Here is a 26,005-nt window from a genome sequence, read left to right on the forward strand (position 1 = left end):
TTGAAATGCATTTACATTAGGACCTTGCAGCCTACAGTACATATCGACCTGTAACATGATTTGTTTTTGGGGATATGATAATGAAAGAATATCTGTTCCACTGAACTGACACCGTTTCGAGTTCAGTATCCTACCTGCGTTGTCTTGAGCGAGACCAATCGTTATTTTCATGCGTCTGGATTGGTCGCCTGGCGTGTTTACAGAGTTATGGGTGCATTACAGTCGTTACCTGATGAATTCGAATACAGAGATCTATCAGAGAAGACCGGCTGTGAGTATTACGTTTTTTTCCTGTAGGATACGATTATAATTGTTGAGAATAATCATATTTCTGGGCTTATGTAATCCTGCGCTAAAGTGTATCATTATTGTGAAATGAAACGCCCCACAATACAGGATCCCCATAACAACGTCATCTTGTGTGGTAGGTGTTCTGGGGGCTATTTACAGAGCAAAACAGCATGAGTTATAGATTGCTGTGGGCGACAGCACTACTGGATGAGAATCTTTACAAGTAGTCTATAGCAGTGTTTTCCCGGATGCCTTGCAAGGAGAAGAGCTACTGTTATAACCCTGAAAGGGGGGGATATAGAAATGACACAGAGGTTGCTTCAGCTTCACATCAGTGTAATTCATCTTTTGCATAAAATCATCAACAATTTACAATTTACATACATTTCTCAAGTGCACAAATAAATACACTGCTCAAAAAAATTAAGGGAACACTTAAACAACACAATGTAACTCCAAGTCAATCACACTTCTGTGAAATCAAACTGTCCACTTAGGAAGCAACACTGATTGACAATAAATTTCACATGCTGTTGTGCAAATGGAATAGACAAAAGGTGGAAATTATAGGCAATTAGCAAGACACCCCCAATAAAGGAGTGGTTCTGCAGGTGGTGACCACAGACCACTTCTCAGTTCCTATGCTTCCTGGCTGATGTTTTGGTCACTTTTGAATGCTGGCGGTGCTTTCACTCTAGTGGTAGCATGAGACGGAGTCTACAACCCACACAAGTGGCTCAGGTAGTGCAGCTCATCCAGGATGGCACATCAATGCGAGCTGTGGCAAGAAGGTTTGCTGTGTCTGTCAGCGTAGTGTCCAGAGCATGGAGGCGCTACCAGGAGACAGGCCAGTACATCAGGAGACGTGGAGGAGGCCGTAGGAGGGCAACAACCCAGCAGCAGGACCGCTACCTCCGCCTTTGTGCAAGGAGGAGCACTGCCAGAGCCCTGCAAAATGACCTCCAGCGGGCCACAAATGTGCATGCATCACTGCAATAAATGTGCTTTAGCTGTCACCCTGGCCTTATATTGGCTACTCTATCTAGCTACTTCCCTCTCTTTACTGCCGGACAGCAGTTCTTGAACAAGTGGAAGTGAAGAACACCGTGCCTGTGTTGTTGTGGTGCCGGCTTGCAGCACAAACTCTCCCCATTGTAGTTAGACTGTATCACGGTGACATCGAGATGGTTACAAATTATTTATTGTGTAGGCTGCTATCCTATTCTAAATAAAATCAAGTGGGATGGACAAATTGGCCACGTTAGCTACTGCCGGCAACATGTGATACAGTTGCCCAGTGAGAAGCAACTCACGTTGGCAAGTACCTTGATACTGCACTGGTCATTCTCATCGGCTTGTTGTTACGTTAGCTAATTGGCAGGTCAAGGTGACAAATACTACCAGTTATTTCTCCCATTGAAATAAGCATAATTTCATTTTAACTAGTGCCATGCTGCTGTTCTTGCCAGCATAAACTATACTGAACAAAAATATAAATGCAACATGGAACAATTTCAAATATTTTATTGAGTTACAGTACATATGAGGAAATCAGTCAATTGAAATAAATGACTTTGGCCCTAATCTATGGATTTCACATGACTGGAAATACAGATATGCATCTATAGGTCACAGATACCTTAAAAAAAGGTAGGGGCGTAGATTAGACAACCAGTCAGTATCTGGTGTGACCACAATTTGCCTCATGCAGCGCACCACATCTCCTTTGCATAGAGTTGATCAGGCTGTTGATTGTGGCCTGTGGAATGTTGTCCCACTCCTCTTCAGTGGCTGTGCGAAGTTGCTGGATATTGGCGGGAACTGGAACACGCTTTCGTACACGTCGATTCAGAGTCAATGGGTGGGGTGACATGTCTGGTGAGTATGCAGACCATGGAAGAACAGGGACATTTTCAGCTTCCAGGAATTGTGTACAGATCCTTGTGACATGGGGCTGTGCATTATCATGCTGAAACATGAGGTGATGGCGGCGAATGAATGGCACGACAATGGGTCTCAAGCTCTTGTCACGGTATCTCTGTGCATTACAATTTCCATAGATAAAATTGAATTGTGTTCGTTGTCCGTAGCTTATGCCTGCCCATACCATAACCCCATCGCCTTCATGGGGCACTCTGGTCGCAATGTTGACATCAGCAAACCACTTGCCCACACAATGCGATACACATGATCTGTGGTTGAGGCTGGTTGAATGTACTGTCAAATTCTCTAAAACTGTGTTGGAGGCGGTGTCACAACTTCCACCGTAGTCGGTTCCTCTCTTTGTTCGGGCGGCGGTCGGCGTCACCGGTCTTCTAGCCATCGTCGATCCACTTTTCATTTTCCATTTGTTTTGTCTTGTTTTCCTACACACCTGGTTTTCATTTCCCTCATTTATTGTTGTGTATTTAACCCTCTGTTCCCCCCATGTCTTTGTGTGGAATTGTTTGTTGTAAGTGCTGGTGCACATGTTTACTGGTGCGTGTCGAGATTTGTACCCATGTTATTTCTTTATGCCATTGGTTTTGCAATTAAACTGCTCCGGCTCTCCTGCGTCTGACTTCCCTGCCACCAGTTACGCACCCCTTACAGGCGGCTTATGGTAGAGAAATTAACATTAAATTATCTGGCAACAGCTCGTGTGGACATGCCTGCAGTCAGCATGCCAATTGCATGCTCCCTCAAAACTTTATACATCTGTGACATTGTGTTCTGCGACACAACTGCACATTTTACCCAGCACAAGGTGCACTTGTGTAATGATCATGCTGTTTAATCAGCTTTTTGATATGCCACACCTGTCAGGTGGATGGATCTTCTTGACAAAGGAGAACAGCTCACTAACAGGGATGTAAACAGAAATATTTTTTTTGTGCGTATGGAACATTTCTGGGATCTTTTATTTCAGCTCATGAAACATGGGACCAACACTTTACTTTATGTTGCGTTTATATTTTTGTTCAGTGTAGCTATCAGGGAAGGGCTCATCAGGACTAGTGAAATTAATCCATTCATCTCCACTCGACTCTCAGCTGAGCAACATACTTTGAGTATATAAACATTCAGAAAAGGTGTTGAAAGCGTTCCACAGGGATGCTGGCCAATGTTGATTCCAATGCTTCCCACAGTTGGCTGGATGACCTTTGGGTGGTGGACCATTTTTTGATACACACAGGAAACTGTTGAGCGTGAAAACCCCATCACCATTGTCGTTATTGACACACTCAAACCGGTGCGCCTGGCACCTACTGTACTACCATACCCTGTTCAAAGGGGCTTAAATCTTTTCTCTTGCCCATTCACCCTCTTTCAAGGCTTAAAAACCATTCTTTAACATGTCTCCTCCCCTTCATCTACACTGATTGAAGTGGATTTCACAGGTGACATCACTAAGGGATCATAGATTTCACCTGGATTCACTTGGTCAGTCTGTCATGGAAAGTCAGGTGTTCCTAATGTTTAGTACACTCAGTGTATGTCATCATCAATTTTGGCACCAGGCGTGTCAATATAGCCTCTCCAACCCACTATAGGAATTCCTAGGCATAACCAATCAAACACAGCAAAAACAGACATCACTGAGCACACAGATCGTATTATCAACATTCATATACCATGATTAGCATATTGCTTGCTGGTACACATTATGATACTGTATTATTATTTTCATTATGGCACTCAGGCACATTTCATTCTATCACACTACCATGTCTAAAATAAAAGCAGAACAAGGAGAAGACTGTTTGTGTCACGACTTCCACCGAAGTCGTTTCCTCTCCTTGTTTGGGTGGCGTTCGGCGGTCGGCGTCACCGGTCTTCTAGCCATCGTCGATCCACTTTTCATTTTCCATTTGTTTTGTCTTGTTTTCCTACACACCTGGTTTCAATTTCCCTCATTATTTGTTGTGTATTTAACCCTCTGTTCCCCCCATGTTTGTGTGTGGAATTGTTTGTTGTAAGTGCTTGTGCACTTGTTTACTGGTGCGCGTCGGGTTTTTTGTACCCATATTCTGTTGTATTTTTATGCCGTTGGTTTTTGGATTAAACTGCTCCGGCTACTACCTAGTTCTGCTCTCCTGCGTCTGACTTCCCTGCCACCAGTTACGCACCCCTTTACAGTTTGAGCAACTATGGAATGTCCTTGTGACTAAAGTCAGATGAAAGAAATGAAACTTGGTAATAGTATTAGACCAGATGAATCTCCTATATTTATTTAAGGGCTGTATTCTGACATGATGATAGAAAGACACTAGTGTAGGCCAGGTACTGTATTTCCATGCAGTGGCTATAAAATATTCAACCTGCAAATTGCATGTGGAGTAGCAACTATTTTCTCTGGGTATCTTATGTACGTTTACAGTGTAGGCTTGATTGAACCACCATGAATAATAGATTAGATATTGTGTTTATAGCTTCAGAAAGAATGCAAGCAATGAGGCCATGAACAAAGAGGCTTTTTTTTCACTGTCTCTAACATTGTCTGAAATCCCCACCCTCAGTGAGTTTCCTCATACCACTGGTAATCCAATATTAGCTCATACTAGTTTGTCCATACAATAACCTGAGGAATGTATTGTTTGTACACACTGAAAAACACTCACTCACTTTGTCTCACTCACACAATCACTCACTCACTCATAAACACTCACTCGCTCTCAATTCAAATATTGTGGCGATTGTTAGACATCAGTCCTTGTTTGAATGAATTTCAATACTTTGAGCTTATCCCTGTTGTTCAGCCAGAACACTTTTTTTCTCTTTCAGACTACATGTAATTTACAGTTTATTTAAGTTACATTAGAAATATACATTTAAAAACAATGTATTTCTCTATACTCTATGCACTCACATAGACAATGACAATGAAAGAATGCAGTGTGAAATAGTTTTTACATCTGAAATAGTTTGAAATAGTTTTACATCTGAATATACAAATATACACTTTTCACATGAGGAAAGATGGCATCAACTGAAAATAGATGCTGAATAAACATTCAGCACTGCTCTCTGCTTACACCGTGTGTATAATGTGTTAGGCCTGGGGATGTCAAATCAGGCAGCCTGAATGATACATTAGAGATAAGAACAGGACACAAACATAAATTGTATTTGCAAAGATTAAAAAACAATTGTGTTCCATTAACAGCATTACTCTGCAGTTTGTCATGGTTTCCTGCCCATTCAGTGGTAACTGATGTGCTGCCTGGCATTTTGCTAATTGGAGATGCCTCTTGAAGATGCACATCATTTCCGCTCCATCCATCTAGGCCTCTAACCTGCTGTGGTAGTTTGGCAGGATGTACCTCTCTGTCTTGGACTCATGACAGTCCCTTTTTTGTTCCTCAGTTTCCTTCGAGCAGATTGGAATCCTGCATAAAAGATTCAAGCAGTTGAGCCACAATGAAGACACGCTGAGGTAGGACTCTCTAATCATTTTTGGCATTCATACACATCCTAATACACTTTATTTTTAACTTGTGCTGTTGTTACTTTGGGGGTTTTAGACACACATGGGTGTAATCCTGGCATAATGCATTTCTGATTAAGTGGTTCATCCCATCTCTTTAGCATAAACCAGCCTAACAGGTTTTGTTTTGCCTTTTGTTTAGCAGGTTTTATAATTGACCAGCTTCCTGCTGCAAACCTAATTATCTTCTTGTCTTTTCACTTGTAGACGAGATGACCTCAACACAATTCCAGACCTGTCATGCAATCCGATCCGAACCCAAATTATAGAGGCCTTCTTTGACAAAAGGTTGGTGTTTATCATGTTTATGTTAAGTACCTCAACAAGAACAAGACTTAAGGTTAACTGCTCTCAATATGCCCCCAGCTTTAACCTACATAGTATGATTTTCATTATACAGTAGGTTTGGTGGTACCGCACAGGATTAGTCAAATGTGAGCCTGGTCCAAAAACAACCCCTAGCTACCCCTACCCACTATATTTGTGTAGTTCGGAAAGGGTTGAATATGTATAATCTATATGGCAGTCATACAACCTAAGATATCAATATGCAAGTTGGATCTATTACCATATTGTATACGGTATCCATTTCTTTGACATTTATGTGAAGTGCCTAGAAGGTTACTTTCTAATGAGCAATACAGAAAATATATGTTCACACAATGAAGATATTTATGTTCCTTGCTCGTATGCCTCTATAGAAACTTCCATCAGAATGGTGAGGGGACTGTCCAGGAGATCAGCTTTGAGGAGTTCCTGGTGGTCATGTCCCACTTCAGACCTCCAGCACTGGACATGACAGAGGAACAGAGAGAGATTATCAGGAGGGAAAAACTCCGCTGTGAGTGCCATCATTAAAATGTTACTGAATGGAGTGGTGTTAAGATAGATGTATTGCAGTTCAGTATCACTGGCAAGTGTTACACTACATTGAAATGGATACCCAACATTATTGTTAGCGTGTGTACAATGACATTGAAAACATTGGTTGTACAAGATACTGTGCACGTTTGAGGTGTACTATGGCTCACACTGTGACTGGAATCAATAATGGGCTCAATAATCTGTCAACTTTCTGCTGGGATACAACAGATCTATATTAAAGTGACCTTTACAAAATGGATTCAGCAACTTCTCATGGAACAATAGGGACTGTGAGGGCATACACACACACACAGACACACTCGAACGCGCACATTATTTTATAGTTGTATTGTTGGTGTCATTTTGTTGTTGTATTGTTTGTATAGCGTTGTATTTTACATTTGTGTGACTCTCCTTGTCTATCAGTTGTCGTGGAAATTCAACACAGGGACACTCAAAGTCAATATTAAACGAATCACTCTTTATTGTTAGCGAGCTGGGCGTTATGCCAAAAGGTCTGAGGGGGTCATGACTGTCTCCCCCTCTTATCTCTACCCAGCACGTATAGGAACCAATGATTGAGTGAGACAAGATGTACAATTCAAGGCTGTCCCCCCAGTCTATACATTCTTCCACCACATTCCCTACTTTTATCACTTCTATGATAATAATTGTTAAAAATGTAATGAGAGACACTTTCAAACCCTTCATTCTGGGTTATACAATCTAATTAGTATCATCATAATAAAGGTTATACTTTTATTAACAGGAGTGAATTTATCAAAAATACACACACATACACACCATGTTAATAACACAATTATGCAAACTTTTTTGCAATTTGGGATCCTCAACTTCCAAACAGGGATTCCAACCAAGTTGCAAGCTACCACTCTGGTTGTGGGGAATTATTCTTAGCCACAGTGGCAATGTATTCGGCGAGATCAGTCATATTAGAAGAGTGATCTGGGACAAAAGTACAGCATTCATCGTAAATGATTGGACGAGTGCCCCCTTGACCTGCCAAAAGATAGTCAAGAGCCTCTCTGTTTTTCAGAGCCAATTTACGCAATTCTTTTAGTTCCCCATTCAATTGTTCCAGAGCAATTTGGTCATCCCTAGATCCATCACGACTGGTCTGCCGACGTAATCGTCCGAGGTGGTTTCAACAGGCCCTTCCATTGCGACGTCGCCGGCCCGCTAGCGGTCTGAATCGCTGTTTCTCCAGCTCGCCTAGCGTAGTAGCAACTACGAAATGGCTCCCTGACTCACCTATTGCTACACATGCCTCTCCCTAATGTCAGTATGCCTTGTCTATTGCTGTTTTGGTTAGTGATTATTGTCTTATTTCACTGTAGAACCCCCAGCCCTGCCAAATATGCCTTAGATAGCCCTTTTGTTCCACCCCCCACACATGCGGTGACCTCACCTGGCTTAACTGATGCCTCTAGAGACAAAACCTCTCTCATCATCACTCAATGCCTAGGTTTATCTCCACTGTACTCACATCCTACCATACCCTTGTCTGTACATTATGCCTTGAATCTATTCTTCCACACCCAGAAATCTGCTCCTTTTACTCTCTGTTCCGAACGCACTAGACGACCAGTTCTTATAGCCTTTAGCTGTACCCTTATTCTCCTCCTCCTCTGTTCCTCTGGTGATGTAGAGGTTAACCCAGGCCCTGCAGCCCTCAGCACCACTCCCATTCCCCAGGCGCTCTCATTTGTTGACTTCTGTATCTGTAAAAGCCTTGGTTTCATGCATGTTAACATTAGAAGCCTCCTCCCTAAGTTTGTTTTATTCACTGCTTTAGCACACTCCACCAACCCGGATGTCCTAGCCGTGTCTGAATCCTGGCTTAGGAAGGCGGCCAAAAATCCTGACATTTCCATCCCCAACTACAACATTTTCCTTCAAGATAGAACTGCCAAAGGGGGCGGAGTTGCAATCTACTGCAGAGATAGCCTGCAGAGTTCTGTCATACTATCCAGGTCTGTGACCAAAAAATTTGAGCTTCTACTTTTAAAAATCCACTTTTCTAGAAATAAGTCTCTCACCGTTGCCGCTTGTTATAGACTCCCTTCAGCCCCCAGCTGTGCCCTGGACACCATAGGTGAATTGATTGCCCCCCCCCCATCTATCTTCAGAGTTCGTACTGTTAGGTGACCTAAACTGGGATATGCTTAAACACCCCGGCCATCCTACAATCTAAGCTAGATGCCCTCATTCTCACACAAATTATCAAGGAACCTACCAGGTACAACCCTAAATCTGTAACCATAGGCACCCTCTTAGATATCATCCTGACCAACTTGCCCTCTAAATACACCTCTGCTGTCTTCAACAAGGATCTCAGCAATCACTGCCTCATTGCCTGCGTCCGTAATGGTTCTACGATCAAACGACCACCCCTCATCACTGTCAAACGCTCCCTAAAACACTTCAGCGAGCAGGCCTTTCTAATCGACCTGGCCCGGGTATCCTGGAAGGATATTGACCTCATCCCATCGGTAGAGGATGCCTGGTTGCTCTTTAAAAATGCTCTCCTCACCATCTTAAATAAGCATGCCCCATTAAAAAAATGTAGAACTAAGAACATATATAGCCCCTGGTTCACCCCAGACTTGACTGTCCTTGACCAGCACAAAAACATCCTGTGGCATTAGCATCGAATAGCCCCCGCGATATGCAACTTTTCAGGGAAGTCAGGAACCAATATACACAGTCAGTTAGGAAAGCTAAGGTTAGCTTTTTCAAAAATAAATTTGCATCCTGTAGCACTAATTCCAAAAGGTTTTGGGACACTGTAAAGTCCATGGAGAATAAGAGCACCTCCTCCCAGCTGCCCACTGCACTGAGACTAGGAAATACTGGCACCACCAATAAATCTACGATAATCAATCATTTCAATAAGCATTTTTCTACGGCCGGCCATGCTTTCCATCTGGCTACCCCTACCCCGGCCAATAGCCAATAGCCGGGGTAGGGGTAGCCCCCTGCAGCAACTTTCCCAAGCCCCCCCCCCCCCCCCCCCCCCCCCCGCTTCTCCTTCACCCAAATAAAGACAGACAGCTGATGTTCTGAAAGAGCTGCAAAATCTGGATCCCAACAAATCAGCTGAGCTAGACAATCTGGACCCTCTCTTTCTAAAATTATCAACCAAAATTGTTGCAACCCCAATTACTAGCCTGTTCAACATCTCTTTCGTATCGTCTGAGATCCCCAAAGATTGGAAAGCTGCCGCGGTCATCTCCCTCTTCAAAGGGGGAGACACTCTAGACCCAAACTGCTACAGACCTATATCCATCCTACACTGCCTTTCTAAAATCTTTCTAAAAGCCAAATTAACAAACAGATAACCGACCATTTCGAATCCCACCGTACCTTCTCCACTATGCAATCTGGTTTCTGAGCTGGTCATGGGTGCACCTCAGCCACGCTCAAGGTCCTAAACGATATCATAACCGCCATCGATAAAAGACAGTACTGTGCAGCAGTCTTCATCGACCTGGCCAAGGCTTTCGACTCTGTCAATCACCACATCATTTTCTTTGAAATGCTAGTAAAACTAAATGCATGCTCTTCAACCGATTGCTGCCCGCACCCGCCCGCCCGTCTAGCATCACTACTCTGGACGGTTGACTTAGAATATGTGGACAACTGCAAATACCTAGGTGTCTGGTTAGACTGTAAACTCTCCTTCCAGACTCACATTAGGCATCTCCAATCCTAAATTAAATCTAGAATCGGCTTCCTCTATCTCTCTTCGCAACAAAGCCTCCTTCACTCATGCTGCCAAACATATCCTTGTAAAACTGACTATCCTACCGCTCCTTGACTTCGGCGATGTCATTTACAAAATAGCCTCCAGCACTCTACTCAGCAAACTGGATGTAGTCTATCACAGTGCCATTCGTTTTGTTACCAAAGCCCCATATACTACCCACCACTGCGACCTGTATGCTCTCGTTGGCTGGCCCTCGCTACAGATTCGTCGCCAAACCCACTGGCTCCAGGTCATCTATAAGTCTTTGCTAGATAAAGCCCTGCCTTATCTCAGCCCACTGGTCACCATAGCAACACCCACCCGTAGCACTCGCTCCAGCAGATATATTTCACTGGTCATCCCCAAAGCCAACACTTCCTTTGGCCGCCTTTCCTTCCAATTCTCTGCTGCCAATGACTGGAACAAATTGCAAAAATCACTGAAGCTGGAGACTTATATCTCCCTCTCTAACTTTAAGCATCAGCTGTCAGAGCAGCTTACCCATCACTGTACCTGTACACAGCCAATATGTAAATAGCACACCCAACTACCTCATCCCCATATTGTTATTTATCTTCTTTCACTTTTGCACCCCAGTATCTCTACTTGCACATCATCACCATCTGCACTTCTATCACTTCTGGGCCACTCCAGGCCTGTGTTGGTCCCTTTGGCTCAGGACTCCTTTTACGATTACCATCTTCTGGGCCACTACTCCAGGCCTGCGTTGGTCCCTTTGGCTCGGGACTTATCTCAGCCTTATAGAAACATTCTGTCTTAGAGACAGGCCCACACCTACACTGTATGTACGTTTAAATTGACATGCAGTACACAGTGAATTCGGAAAGTATTCAGAGCCCTTGACTTTTTCCACATTCTGTTACGTTACAGCCGTATTCTAAAATTAATTGAATCGTTTTTTCCCCCTCAACAATCTACCCACAATAATGACAAGACAAACAGATTTTTAGACTTGTCCCTCCTGGCTGTGTGCTTAAGTTCGTTGTCCTGTTGGAAGGTGAACTTTCGCCCCAGTCAGAGGTCCTGAGCGCTCTGGAGCAGGTTTTCAACAAAGATCTCTCTGTGCTTTGCTCTGTTCATCTTTCTCTTCGATCCTGACTAGGTTCCCAGTAACTGCCGCCAAAAAGAAATCCCACAGCTTGATGCTGCCACCACCATGCTTCACCGTAGGGATAGTGCCAGGTTTCCTCCAGACGTGACGCTTGCCATTCAGGCCAAAGAGTTCAATCTTGGTTTCATCAGACCAGAGAATCTTCTTTCTCATGGTCTGATAGTCTTTAGGTGCCTTTTGGCAAACTCCAAGCGGGCTGTCATGTGCCTTTTACTGAGAAGTGACTTCCGTCTGGCAACTCTACCATAAAGGCCTGATTGATGGAGTGCTGCAGAAATGGTTGTCCTTCTGGAAGATTCTCCCATCTCCACAGAGGAACTCTGGAGCTCTGTCAGAGTGACCATCGGGTTCTTGGTCACCTCTCTGACCAAGGCCCTTCTCCCCCGATTGATCAGTTTGGCCGGGTGGCCAGCTCTAGGAAGAGTCTTGGTGGTTCCAAACTTCTTCCATTTAAGAATGATGGAGGCCACTGTGTTCTTGGGAACCTTCAATGCTGCTGACATTTTTTGGTACCCTTCCCCAGATCTGTGCCTCGACATAATCCTGTCTCGGAGCTCTACAGACAATTCCTTCAACCTCATGGCTTGGATTTTGCTCTAACATGCACTGTCAACTGTTGGACCTTATATAGACAGGTGTGTGCCTTTCCAAATTATGTCCAATCAATTGAATTTATGACAGGTGGACTCCAATCAAGTTGTAGAAACATCTCAAGGACATTTGAACATCTTGGCCATGTTCTGTTATAATCTCCACCCAGCACAGCCAGAATAGGACTGGACACCCCTCATAGCCTGGTTCCTCTCTAGGTTTCTTCCTAGGTTCCGGCCTTTCTAGGGAGTTTTTCCTAGCCACCATGCTTCTACACCTGCATTGCTTGCTGTTTGGGGTTTTAGGCTGGGTTTCTGTACAGCACTTTGTGACATCAGCTGATGTTAGAAGGGCTTTATAAATACATTTGATTGATTGATTGATGATCAATGGAAACAGGATCCACCTGAGCTCAATTTCAAGTCTCATATCAAAGGGTCTGAATACTTATGTAAATAAGGTATTTCTGTTTTCTAGTTTTAATACATTTGCTACATTTTTAAACCCCTGTTTTTGCTTTGTCATTATAGGCTATTGTGTGTAGATTGATGAGGATTGATGAGGCTGTAACGTAACAAAATGTTCAGGGGTCTGAATACTTTCTGAATGAACTGTATTACTTCTACCAATATTCTTCATGCAAATGTGAAGACAAATGTCAAAGAGAATAACAGCACACAGTTGAATCCATTTTTGCAAATTGGCTTATACTCCCATATCATCTTACCGATCTCTCCGCAGAGTTACATTGTCAAGGAGTTAGAGGGCTAATCCTTAGGGAGAAGTCCCAACCATCCAGCAGACCCAATCTGGTGAGATTTGTGTTGAAGCAAGAAAAAAACAAATAAACAAAACAATAACAACAATACACACAAAACAAACAAAACAACAACAACAATACACTTCTTCCCTTTTGACACATGACTCACATCATGATTCATGCGTCTCAAAAAAACAACAACAATGCCGGTTAAATCAAAATAACAAATAAACTTAGAATTACAACCCTTGATAACTCCATCTTAAAATAATTGTATCCCATAAGGTAATTCAAGGAATAGTAAAATAGACTAGAGAAAGGTTTCCCTCGTTCAGGGGCAGCGCTCTCGCTCTATCTCTCTCTCTCTATATCGTGCTCCGAATCACACATAAGACTATTGATAAATTCTAAACTTCTTTGTAATTATCAGTTTTTACATATTACATTTAAATCTCGCCCAATGTCTCTAGCCTTTCTAGTGAGCGTGATCAGGCCTCACCAGAAAATCAGAACAGAGGTCAAAGGTCATTAAACCCCATTTAAGTGAGTGTTTCGTTTCAAACATTTTGTGTACTTCAGACTCATTATTTAAAGGCATTTCTTATCAAGAGAATTTACATGTGTGCAAACAAAAATCGGACAATAGATACCTCAGAAAATGTTATTTGTGTACCCTTTAAGGTGCATCCTTTCTAACCAATGAAAAACCCACTAAAACCAAAATATAAAGACCCCACACAATAAATCAAACACAGTGTTAACGCCACTAACAAATATTCATAACAGGTGGGCTGTGTGTGGGTGCTGGTGTGTGGTAAAATGTAGGGTAAAAACAAACAAAATGTCCAGGCCTTACTTAATTTGAGAGCTCCCTTAACAGCCAGATCCGTGTACCTTTATATTGTATAGTACACAGTCTCAATAACAGCTCTCGTAAGGCACCTGCCTCAGGAAGCCTTTCAAAGGGAGAGATACAGAATCATTGGTAAACATGTATATAAAAAACTTGGTAGCGCACATTCCATCAGTCCTGGAAGAAAGAAAATAAACATTTACTTAGTTTTCACTATGCTACATTTTAATCAGTCCAAAAAATTCTTAGTCTTAATCAAGTTTACTGCATCTTGGGCAGGAAGTCGTGATAAAACCATGTGTGTACAGAATTATACTTCAGACACATCAGATGATACAGTGTCCTGTTAAGCTGAATAGACACCTTCTAAAGTAAACAATCCAAAAGCCCCTTTTCTTGTAATCTCATAATGTTGACCTGTTGCATTGACATATGTCCTGTTCTGACTGTCCCTGTAACATCAACTAGTCAAAATATGAAACCTGTTGTTTAACAAATCTGCTAGGACATTCAAACTTTGGTGCTGGCTTATCAGCTCAATATTCGGTACTAAAAACATTTACTTGGATCTACTTCAATTCTAGACACAGTTCCACGTAATGGAAACAGATTATTGTTTTAGATGACATTACCTTCTTACTTAAATCACTGCTGCAACCCAAACTATAGAATTGAGGAATAATAATTGGAAATTGTGACCTTAATAATCTGTTCATCATGTGACCTTGTATTGAAACATTTACTTCTTCAAATTACTAAGACATTGCATTATTAGTGTGCTATCTGAAAGCCACTAATATTACCATTCACTTTGTTACTTTCACTAGTCTCCATATCTGTTTCCTTCAACATGGACTCTCAAGACCCTCCCAATCACTACTGCTAATACACATGGATCACTCTCAAACAATGTTCTGCTTTTACCTCTATTGTAAAGTTTAAAAACAAAACAAAAAAGATTATAACTTTCTCCATATTGGAAGGCATTGTTTTCATTTTAGTCTACCCTAACAATGTTACTCTTTATATTTATCACCAATTTCTGTTGGATATTCACTTTCTGCTTCACGCTTATAAATGTTCATTATTTTAAGATGAACATGTAATGCACCAAATTTATAAAATACATCAGCCAATTCAGAAGGGAAGAAATAAACTTTGGAAGTAGCTTCCTTTTTTAAGGTAGCTCTCGAGACTAGAGTCTGCATCTGGCATCAACTTTCACTATAACTAGGCTGGCACTGTCTATCAGTCCTCTATCGATGGCATGCTCTGTCCATAATAGGTCTCTACCTAGCAAGTTAAACGGTTGAGTAGGTGAATACAGAAAATCATGTTCAACATTCATTGGTTGCTTTCAACAGGGCATGTATTACCGGGGTTGAGGAAGTCCCATAAGCGTTCATAGTTTTATTGGTTAGGGGTAAGTCGAGTCAATCTTTGCCCGAGACTTTATTTCCCAGACCCTTTAGACAGTCATACAATGCTTTAACCTTATCTTCATCAAATGATCCATAAAGGGCCAACTCTGAACATTTATCTTAATACTTTTTACACCACTTGCGTACGTCTATGTGTGGGTGTGCAAGTTGTATATTATTATTATTATTATTATTTCCATTGTTACTTTATCAAATTTCTAGTAACCCATTATACTCTTCTTCACAAATTCCTCCTTTACACTAGTGTTCTATTCATACAGGGGTTTAAATATTAAATATCTGATGATGATGGCGCCGGAGGAGTTGGCTGCCGTTTTAGGGGCTCCTAACCAATTGTTCTATTGTGTGTGTTTTTTCACGTTATTTGTAACTCATTTTGTACATAATGTTTCTGCCACCGTCTCTTATGACCTAAAAGAGCTTATGGATATCAGGACAGCGATTACTCACCTTGTACTGGACAAAGATTTTATCTTGAATGAGTCGGACGCAAAGTATTTACTTCAGACACCCGACGGGGACATAGGTCGGTGTGCCTTGTAAGGATCCGACGGCGAGTGAGTAATCCCCCTCTACCATCAGTCCTATTAGCCAACGTGCAATCATTGGATAACAAAATGGATTATCTCCGATCATGACTATCCTACCAATGGGATATTAAAAACTGTAATATCGTATGTTTCACTGAGTCGTGACCACCTTTACTCCACACACAGAGACGCGTATAAAGCTCTGCCTCGCCCTCCATTTGGCAAATCTGATCATAACTCTACCCTCCTGATTCCTGCTTACAAGCCAAAACGAAAGCAGGAAGTACCAGTGACTCGCTCAATAAGGAACTGTTCAGATGACGCAGATGCTAAGCTAAAGGACTATTTTGCTAGCACAAACTGGAATATGTTCCGGAATTCTTTCGATGGAATTGAGGAGTACACCACATCAGTCACTGGCTTCATCAATAAGTGCATCGATGACATCGTCCTCACAGTGACAATACTTTAAAAAACCAAACCAGAAGCCATGGATTACAGGCAACATCCTCACTGGGCTAAAGGGTAGAGCTGCCGCTTTCAAGGAGTGGGACTCTAACCTGGACGCTTGTAAGAAATCCTGCTATGCCCTCCGATGAACCATTAAACAGGCAAATTGTCAATACAGGACTAAGATCGAATCGTACTACACTGGCTGCGACGCTTGTCGGATGTGGCAGGGCTTACAAACTATTACGGACTACAAAGGGAAGCCCAGCCAAGAGCTGCCCAGTAACACAAGCCTACCAGACGAGCTAAATAACTTCTATGCTTGCTTCGAGGCAACCAACACTGAAGCATGCATGAGAAGATCAACTGTTCTGGACGACTGTGTGATCATGCTCTCCGTAGCCGATGTGAGTAATACCTTTCAGCAGGTCAACATTCACAAGGCCAGGATGTGTACTCTGAGCATGCGCTGACCAACTGGCAAATGTCTTCACTGATATTTTCAACCTGTCCCTGACCGAGTCTGTAATACCAACATGTTTCAAGCAGACCACCATAGTCCCTGTGCCCAAGAACACCAAGGTATCTTGCCTAAATGACTACCGATCCGTAGCACTCACATCTGTAGCCATGAAGTGCTTTGAAAAACTGATCATGGCTCACATCAACACCATTATGCCAGAATCCCTAGACCCACTCCAATTTGCATACCGCCCCAACAGATCCAGAGATGATACAATCTCTATTGCAATCCACACTGCCCTTTCCCACCTGGACAAAAGGAACACCTACATGAGAATGCTATTCATTGACTACAGCTCAGCGTTCAACACCATAGTGCCCTCAAAGTTCATCACTAAGCTAAGGACCCTGGGACTACACACCTTCCTTTGCAACTGGATCCTGGACTTGCTGACGGGCCACCCCCAGGTGGTAAGGGTAGGTAACAGCACATCTACCACGCTGATCCTCAACATGGGGGCCCCTCAGGGGTGCGTGCTCAGTCCCCTCCTGTACTCTCTGTTTACCCATGACTGCATGGCCAAGCATGACTCCAACACCATCATTGAGTTTGCCGACGGCACAACAGTGTTTGGCCTGATCACCGACAACGATGAGACAGCCTATAGGGAGGAAGTCAGAGACCTGGCAGTGTGGTGCCAAGATAACAACCTCTCCCTCAAATTGATCAAGACAAGGGAGATGATTGTGGACTACAGAAAAAAGAGGACCAAACATGCCCCCATTCTCATCGACGGGGCTGTAGTGGACTAGGTTGAGAGCTTCAAGTTCCTTGGTGTCCACATCACCAACAAACTATCATGGTCCAAGCACACCAAGACAGTTGTGAAGAGAGCATGACAATGCCTATTCCCCCTCAGGAGACTGAAAAGATGTGGCATGGGTCTTCAGATCCTCAAAACATTCTACAGCTGTACCATCGAGAGCATTCTGGCCTGTTGCATCACCGCCTGGTTTGGCAACTACTCAGCCTCCGACCACAAGGCACTACAGAGGGTAGTGCGTACGGCTCAGGACATCACTGTGGCCGAGCTTCCTGCCATCCAGGACCTCTATACCAGGCCGTGTCAGAGGAAGGCCCAAAAATGTGCCACATTAAGCAGTACCAGAGTGCCAATTCTAGGTCCAAAAGACTTCTTAACAGCTTCTACCCTCAAGCTGTAATACTCCTGAACAGCTAATCAAATGGCTACCCGGACTATTTAAATTGCCCCCCCACAAACCCATTTTTATGCTGCTGCTACTCTCTGTTTATTATCCATGCATAGTCACTTTACCTCTACATACATGTGCATATTACCTCAATTACCACAACTAACCGGTGCCCCCACACATTGATTCTGTACCGGTACCCCCTGTATATAGCCTCGCTACTGTTATTTTATTGTTGCTCCTTAATTATTTGTTATTTTTCTTATTTATTTATTTTTTATTTACTTCAGTTTATTTTTGTACATACTTTCTTTACACTTTTTGTCTTAAACTGCATTGTTGGTTTAGGGTTTGTAAGTAAGCATTTCACTGTAAGGTGTATTGTATTCGGCGCATGTGACAAATAACATTTAATAACATTTAAATAACATTTAAATTTACACTAGTGTTCTATTTAACAGCATATTCATGAATAGTACTCTCTCCTTTCATCTCTTCACATACACAGAATCCCTATATATGGTTATAAATCAACTTAGGTATTTGCATCCACACCACCAGCAACGATCACAGCGCAGCTAGCCCGAGAGGTACACATATCATGTTCTCGAGGAAATCTCAGTGTCCGGGGGCATAAATGAACAGCCCTTTCCCATCTCAGCTGTTACCCTCTTAAACTTTTCAATGGCTTCTCCTGACAGTGCTCACTACCTGTAGATCGACGGGCGGTGGTGGACAGAACCCCTAGATAACGTTATAGATCGAAAAACTCAGCTCACACAGAACTGGAAAACTCAGCTCACACGGAACTGGAAAACTCAGCTCACACTGAACTGGAAAACTCAGCTCACACGGAACTGGAAAACTCAGCTCACACGGAACTGGAAAACTCAGCTCACACGGAACTGGAAAACTCAGCTCACACGGAACTGGAAAACTCAGCTCACACAGAGCTGGAAAACTCAGCTCACACGGAACTGGGTGGGTTATTCATTTACATTTACATTTAAGTCATTTAGCAGACGCTCTTATCCAGAGCGACTTACAAATTGGTGCATTCACCTTATGATATCCAGTGGAACAACCACTTTACAATAGTGCATCTAACTCTTTTAAGGGGGGGGAGGGGGGGGTTAGAAGGATTACTTTATCCTATCCTAGGTATTCCTTAAAGAGGTGGGGTTTCAGGTGTCTCCGGAAGGTGGTGATTGACTCCGCTGACCTGGCGTCGTGAGGGAGTTTGTTCCACCATTGGGGTGCCAGAGCAGCGAACAGTTTTGACTGGGCTGAGCGGGAACTGTACTTCCTCAGAGGTAGGGAGGCGAGCAGGCCAGAGGTGGATGAACGCAGTGCCCTTGTTTGGGTGTAGGGCCTGATCAGAGCCTGAAGGTACGGAGGTGCCGTTCCCCTCACAGCTCCGTAGGCAAGCACCATGGTCTTGTAGCGGATGCGAGCTTCAACTGGAAGCCAGTGGAGAGAGCGGAGGAGCGGGGTGACGTGAGAGAACTTGGGAAAGTTGAACACCAGACGGGCTGCGGCGTTCTGGATGAGTTGTAGGGGTTTAATGGCACAGGCAGGGAGCCCAGCCAACAGCGAGTTGCAGTAATCCAGACGGGAGATGACAAGTGCCTGGATTAGGACCTGCGCCGCTTCCTGCGTGAGGCAGGGTCGTACTCTGCGAATGTTGTAGAGCATGAACCTACAGGAACGGGTCACCGCCTTGATGTTAGTTGAGAACGACAGGGTGTTGTCCAGGATCACGCCAAGGTTCTTAGCACTCTGGGAGGAGGACACAATGGAGTTGTCAACCGTGATGGCGAGATCATGGAACGGGCAGTCCTTCCCCGGGAGGAAGAGCAGCTCCGTCTTGCCGAGGTTCAGCTTGAGGTGGTGATCCGTCATCCACACTGATATGTCTGCCAGACATGCAGAGATGCGATTCACCACCTGGTTATCAGAGGGGGGAAAGGAGAAGATTAATTGTGTGTCGTCTGCATAGCAATGATAGGAGAGACCATGTGAGGATATGACAGAGCCAAGTGACTTGGTGTATAGCGAGAATAGGAGAGGGCCTAGAACAGAGCCCTGGGGGACACCAGTGGTGAGAGCACGTGGTGCGGAGACAGATTCTCGCCACGCCACCTGGTAGGAGCGACCTGTCAGGTAGGACGCAATCCAAGCGTGGACCTTGCCGGAGATGCCCAGCTCGGAGAGGGTGGAGAGGAGGATCTGATGGTTCACAGTATCAAAGGCAGCCGATAGGTCTAGAAGGATGAGAGCAGAGGAGAGAGAGTTAGCTTTAGCAGTGCGGAGCGCCTCCGTGACACAGAGAAGAGCAGTCTCAGTTGAATGACTAGTCTTGAAACCTGACTGATTTGGATCAAGAAGGTCATTCTGAGAGAGATAGCAGGAGAGCTGGCCAAGGACGGCACGTTCAAGAGTTTTGGAGAGAAAAGAAAGAAGGGATACTGGTCTGTAGTTATTGACATCAGAGGGATCGAGTGTAGGTTTTTTCAGAAGGGGTGCAACTCTCGCTCTCTTGAAGACGGAAGGGACGTAGCCAGCGGTCAAGGATGAGTTGATGAGCGAGGTGAGGTAAGGGAGAAGGTCTCCGGAAATGGTCTGGAGAAGAGAGGAGGGGATAGGGTCAAGCGGGCAGGTTGTTGGGCGGCCGGCCGTCACAAGACGCGAGATTTCATCTGGAGAGAGAGGGGAGAAAGAGGTCAAAGCACAGAAAATATTCATTCAAACACACACATTTTTCACACCGGAGCTAGTCCCCTGACACTCTCATTCACTCAGTACTTAATAGTAATAATAATATCTCTTATTATCCAAATTTCAATCCTGTTATTATCTAAATTCCAATCAGCTTAATATCCAAATTTCAATCCTCTTACTATCCAAAGTTAAACCTTCTTATTATCCCAAATGTAAATCCTTTGTTGAACTCAGTTTACCACTGATTATCCACATTTTCTCTTCTCTTAACACTAATAATTTCTCTTATTATCCACATTTCAATCAGCTTAACACATCCTTTCCACACTCGCACAACTCTCACATTCACTTAGTACTATTCCCAAACACACTCAGTAATGTCCCTTATTACTCCATTTGCATCTTGAATGATTCTCGTTGTTATTTCCTATGCACAATATGTATCTTCAACATTTTTCTTGCCACTACTTCCTATACATAAACAAATTACACCACATGCTCAATAACACCTCGTGCTATTAGTAGTGGCTGCAGACCACGTAGACACTTCTCTTATAAATGCCTACAGACAGGTGTCAGCGGGGCTTTACCAAGGTACCGTTACTTGCTCTCACTCTAGTCTTCTCTTAAGACTAGTTCTAGCCTCAAGACTAGTAGTACCATTTTATGTTTAGTTTTATTTTAGTTTTAATTATACAAATTAATTTAAATTGACTTACTAAAATTGAGATGACATGTCCCTCAGAGGTTCACAGATCAGGTATCTTCTCCCGGGCAGCTCTTAGTAAAAGTCTGGTCTGGGCGGGTCCACGTTGTCTTTGGTCAGACGGGAAATTCACTTACGCTTTCTCACTATGTCTCCCTTGCAGACCTTCACTGGGATGCTCCACAGGTGGAATCACTGATCAAATTGTCATCGAAATTCAACACAGGGACACTCGAAGTCAATTTTAAATGAATCACTATTTATTGTCAGCAAGCTGGAGAGGTCACAGTCAAACATAGATGCATAAAGTACCGGTCTGAAGTGAGCTCTGCCGGGCAGTCCCATTACTTCTCTTATGTACTGCTTACACAGACAAGCTACATAGGCATGGTTCATAGGGTTGGTTCCTGCGTGTGTCTGGCACCGTCTCATATCTTAACTTATAGAACATATTCTGGGCATTCTTCCAAAAGGGCAGAGGGGGGGGGGGGGGGTCATGACAGTCTCCCCCTCATATCTCTACCCAGCACCTACAGGAACCAATGATTGTATGAGACAAGACGTACAATTCAAGGCTGTCCCTCCAGACTATACATTTTTCCTCCACACAGTGTATCAGTGTTTTGTTACTTGTCATGTTTTGTGTTTTTTGTGGATCCCAGGAAGATTAGCTGCTGCTTCTGCAAAAGATAAATAAACAAACAATAACAAAAATATCCCATAATATACAGCATTACTCAGCAAATGCATTACAGTAATGCCTCGTGACACTTGCAGACCTTTTGTTAAGGAAATATTTGTAAAGACAGACCAACAGAAAAGAGTTTAACACTTTCTTATTTTTTCCCCAGTCCTGTTTAACATGCACGACACAGACAATGATGGAACAATCACTCTGGAGGAGTACCGACATGTAAGCCACTGCCTAGGCCTATCTTTCGAAATACAAAAATACACTATCGGCCTATCACTGTTGTAACCGTGACTGCCTTGCCTCTGTATGTACTGTAGGTAGTGGAGGAGCTGCTGTCTCGGAGTGGAGCCCTGGGGAAGGAAACGGCTAAAGGCATAGCAGACGCTGCCATGCTGGAGGTAGCCAGTATCTCCATGGGTCACATGGTACGGATGCTTTATAAACATTATATTCCTCACTCTGAGTGTTAGACCTGGAGCCTATTATTAGTTTTTTTTTAAATTATATTCAATAATCTCATTCTTCATTCTCAGGAACCAGATGAGTTTTACGAGGGGATCACTTTTGAACATTTCCTAAAGGTTTGTAATAAAACATAATTTTGTGTCTAAAAAAAAGTCATGGCTTTAGCTTTTCTTTTTCAATGGTTTTGCAAACAAACACTGTATAGCTTCAAAATATGGTTAAAACTATCATTTTGATATGATGGATGGTCTGTCCTTGCATCCATTGCTCTGTCTTAGAATTTTAAAGTGGTTACATTTCTCCAGCCCCATCCCTCTGCTGTTTGCTGTTTGCCAATAGCAGCACAATTGTTGTCTTGTTATTAGAGTACACATAGTTGAAGGCATCATCAGAGTTTAGTAACTATGTAATATACTGGTAGTAAAACAATTTATTTTCAGATACTGAAAGATATTGAGATCGAGACAAGAATGAACATTCGCTTTTTGAATATGGACACGACGAACCTGTGCAAGTGAGGATCTTCCACCTTTTTTATTACTATGCAGCACCAGCACTCTTTTATGGTATTTTATTTAGTGGCCAGTTAGGGCACACTTTAAGCAGTGACGTGTGGTTGGTGTCTGGGTAAGCACTGGCTGTTATCAAAGCCAGATTTACTCACAAATAAACCTTCATGAAGCCCAAGTTCACCATACAACAGATAGCTCCAACAACCAGAATGACACAGGCTATTAACCAAAATTGACAACAATGTTCACCAAATGTGACCAACCGGCTCGATTCGGTCTTATGTATCAAAATTTGAAATGGTGTTTTTTACATTGGATAAAAGTAGAGACTCAGAGATCTACAAAATGGTATATCATACACTACAGTTGAGGAACAATGGGAAAGTAATTCTGCTTAGAACGTTGATAAACTTATAACCCCACTTTTGAGAAAATGTCCCTTGAATGTTTCGGTACACCTACTGGAGAGCTCATCTTTGTATACACCAATTCAGAATCGTTCACACCCTCTTAAGCCTTAGCCCCACCCATCTCTTTAAGGATTCACATGTGAGGCCATGTGCTAAGCAGAGTGAGTACTGTAGTGTGCTAAACAACCAAAGCTTTCAAGACTTAAGGCTGGTTTACACTACGTCTAGCGTCATGTCTGTAGACAGTTGTCGCAGTGACATCATGGACATTCTATTGTCGTCCGACAACAAACTTGTCGTTGTTGTTATGAAAAAGTATAAACACAAAACTGACAGGCTGCATGTAATCAGCAGCCTGGTGGTCCAAAATAGCATAACTGGTGTATTTTAACACCAATAAATCCATCTGTTTAAAAATGTATTTAGTATATGTCAATCTAGCAAACTAGGCAACTTAAACCAACCAACTTTCTAAACAATGTTGTGGTTCATTTCTTGCTTGTTAGCCAGCTATCTAATGTTGAGTTAGCTGGCTAGCCAGTTCAAATAATGACCATATCATATTGCTGACAATGTCTTTACTTTAACTAATTTATAGTCTTTATTACAGGAAAATAAACTCACAACAAGATCATTATTTACAAGTTAATGGTGAGCTAATTACAGAAAATAGCTTAAGGTTGTGAGTGTGACAAAATAAAAGCAGGGCATTCTACTGGAGAATTTTAGAACTTGAACACTGTCTCATTGGCCTAATGTTATATCCTAATTTGACTTTGGTGCAGGTCATTTTGTTCTTCACCTTACCGTCTCTGGTAAACACACACTTTATCAAATAAAATCAAAGTTTATTTGTCACATGCACAGGATACAGAAGGTGTAAACGGTACAGTGAAATGATTACTTGCATAGTGGAGTTTTTTGTTTAGACATGTAGCTAGCTAGTTAAACAATAAACCATAATCCCAACTCATAACGTTACTACCCTGCATGAATCTGCTGGTAGCTAAAAACTAGCCAACTAGGTTCAATATTAGCTAGCTCGCTAACATTAGGCTATAACTAGCAATGCAAATGGCTCTTAGATACAAATACTATTACTACACAGATCATACATGTAACGTAAGCTAGCGAGCCAGCCAGCTAACGTTAGCTAGCTAGCTAACAGTACGCTTTAACTTGCAATGAAAATTACTTTCTGACAAAATTAGAAACAGTTAATTTCTGAAAATGTAGCTAGCTAGACTCTCTGACCCGTGTACATGGATGAATGCTTCTCCCTCTCACGGATACCATAGTTTCTCTTAGTTTGAAGATGTAATCCGGAGACTGGTGTTTTATACAACAGCCTAGATAGAACAGTGTGTTCTATTTTTGACTCCCTCCGCATATTTGCTATCAAACGGCAGAATTTTCTCCATCTCCTTAGCTATCATACTCTGCTTTCACCGGACATTCCACTGATTTCAAAACGTGGTCCTCCAGAAAGTGGAGCGCATTAACAACACTTTTGTAGTTCTTCGTGATATCTTTAAAAAAAAAAAGCTGCGTTAGAAAGGATTACCTACACATACTGAGCAGCTTATGTTATAGACAGAAGGGTGCTACATGGCAGAACAATCTGAACTCATCTCTTGGCATGTCCAGTCCATCCATTATGTCAGCCAATCCTGGCTAGCGGGAAGGTTCCTGACTTTTTCCGTGGCTAAACCAACTAAGCTCGTAATTTAACAATTGTATTCGTATTTACAGATTGCATACAAGTTTGTTATTAAGGCACATGAAATTTCACATGTCCCAGAAGGCATTTCTGCCCAAAAACACATTTTGATTTTAAAAATGTTTACATTTTCACAAGTAGTGACGCACAACATACGCCTAGTTAACTGAAACGAGTCACAAATGTAAATACCTATGTAGCCAAGATACGATTGCGACATATTTCATATCATCTTACAAAATGATGCACTGTTCAACTCAGCAATAGACAAATCTAGCATCCACAATTACAACTGGTAGGTGGCACTAAAAGACTAATATATGAACACATTTCATCCGAATAATTTGCAACACTAACTCCATAGCCTTTCACAGTGGATTTACAATTCTTCCAATGCGCTTCTCGCGTAAACACACACACACACATAATAATATTATCATGTGAAATATTATTACACACACACGTATATAATAAATAAGGTTCTAACAAAATGTTCATATCAACAATCGAAATTACTGAAAAATGCATTCAAACGGTCGTGTGGGATACAGATCTCCAAGGTCTCCTTCGGTTCCATTTTCACATTGACTCAAAAAGTAATTCCCATTCCCATTACGTCCACAAAGCTAAAGCAAATGTCCAAGATGTCTAAAAGTCGGGGTAAAAAGTCTTAATTGGTAATGATGTTTCAAACAATTGGACAGCCCAGTACTCACTTTTCACCTGCCTGACACATGACACCTGTCATGCCACGTCTTGTAGAGATCCTGTATGCTGCCTCTCTATGGTCTTAACTTTAATTTTAGTTGACATTCCACTCTTTGAACCCTCTAAACAGTGCGTTCCATTATGTCAACTTGGAAAATTATTTGAGGTTGTTTGAGGTGCAATTTGTCAGGTTATTTTTGCTAGCTAGCTAGCTTTGTTCAGTTCAAGCGGTGCAAGCGTGAAATC

The 26,005-nt window shown here is 42.6% G+C and overlaps 1 protein-coding gene across 1 annotated transcript; it reads left to right on the forward strand.

The window, feature by feature from the left end:
- tescb (tescalcin b) lies at positions 1 to 23,231 on the forward strand. Its single transcript, XM_038971091.1, has 8 exons — positions 1 to 271; positions 5,638 to 5,707; positions 5,966 to 6,046; positions 6,460 to 6,599; positions 22,102 to 22,163; positions 22,262 to 22,369; positions 22,478 to 22,525; positions 22,850 to 23,231. The coding sequence occupies exons 1-8, from the start codon at positions 208 to 210 to the stop codon at positions 22,925 to 22,927; spliced, it is 651 nt and encodes a 216-aa protein (XP_038827019.1). The 5' UTR covers positions 1 to 207; the 3' UTR covers positions 22,928 to 23,231.
- The last annotated feature ends 2,774 nt before the right edge of the window (positions 23,232 to 26,005 follow it).

The sequence above is a fragment of the Salvelinus namaycush genome, chromosome 31 (genome assembly GCF_016432855.1).
Source record: "Salvelinus namaycush isolate Seneca chromosome 31, SaNama_1.0, whole genome shotgun sequence".
In the NCBI taxonomy this organism is placed as follows: domain Eukaryota; kingdom Metazoa; phylum Chordata; class Actinopteri; order Salmoniformes; family Salmonidae; genus Salvelinus; species Salvelinus namaycush.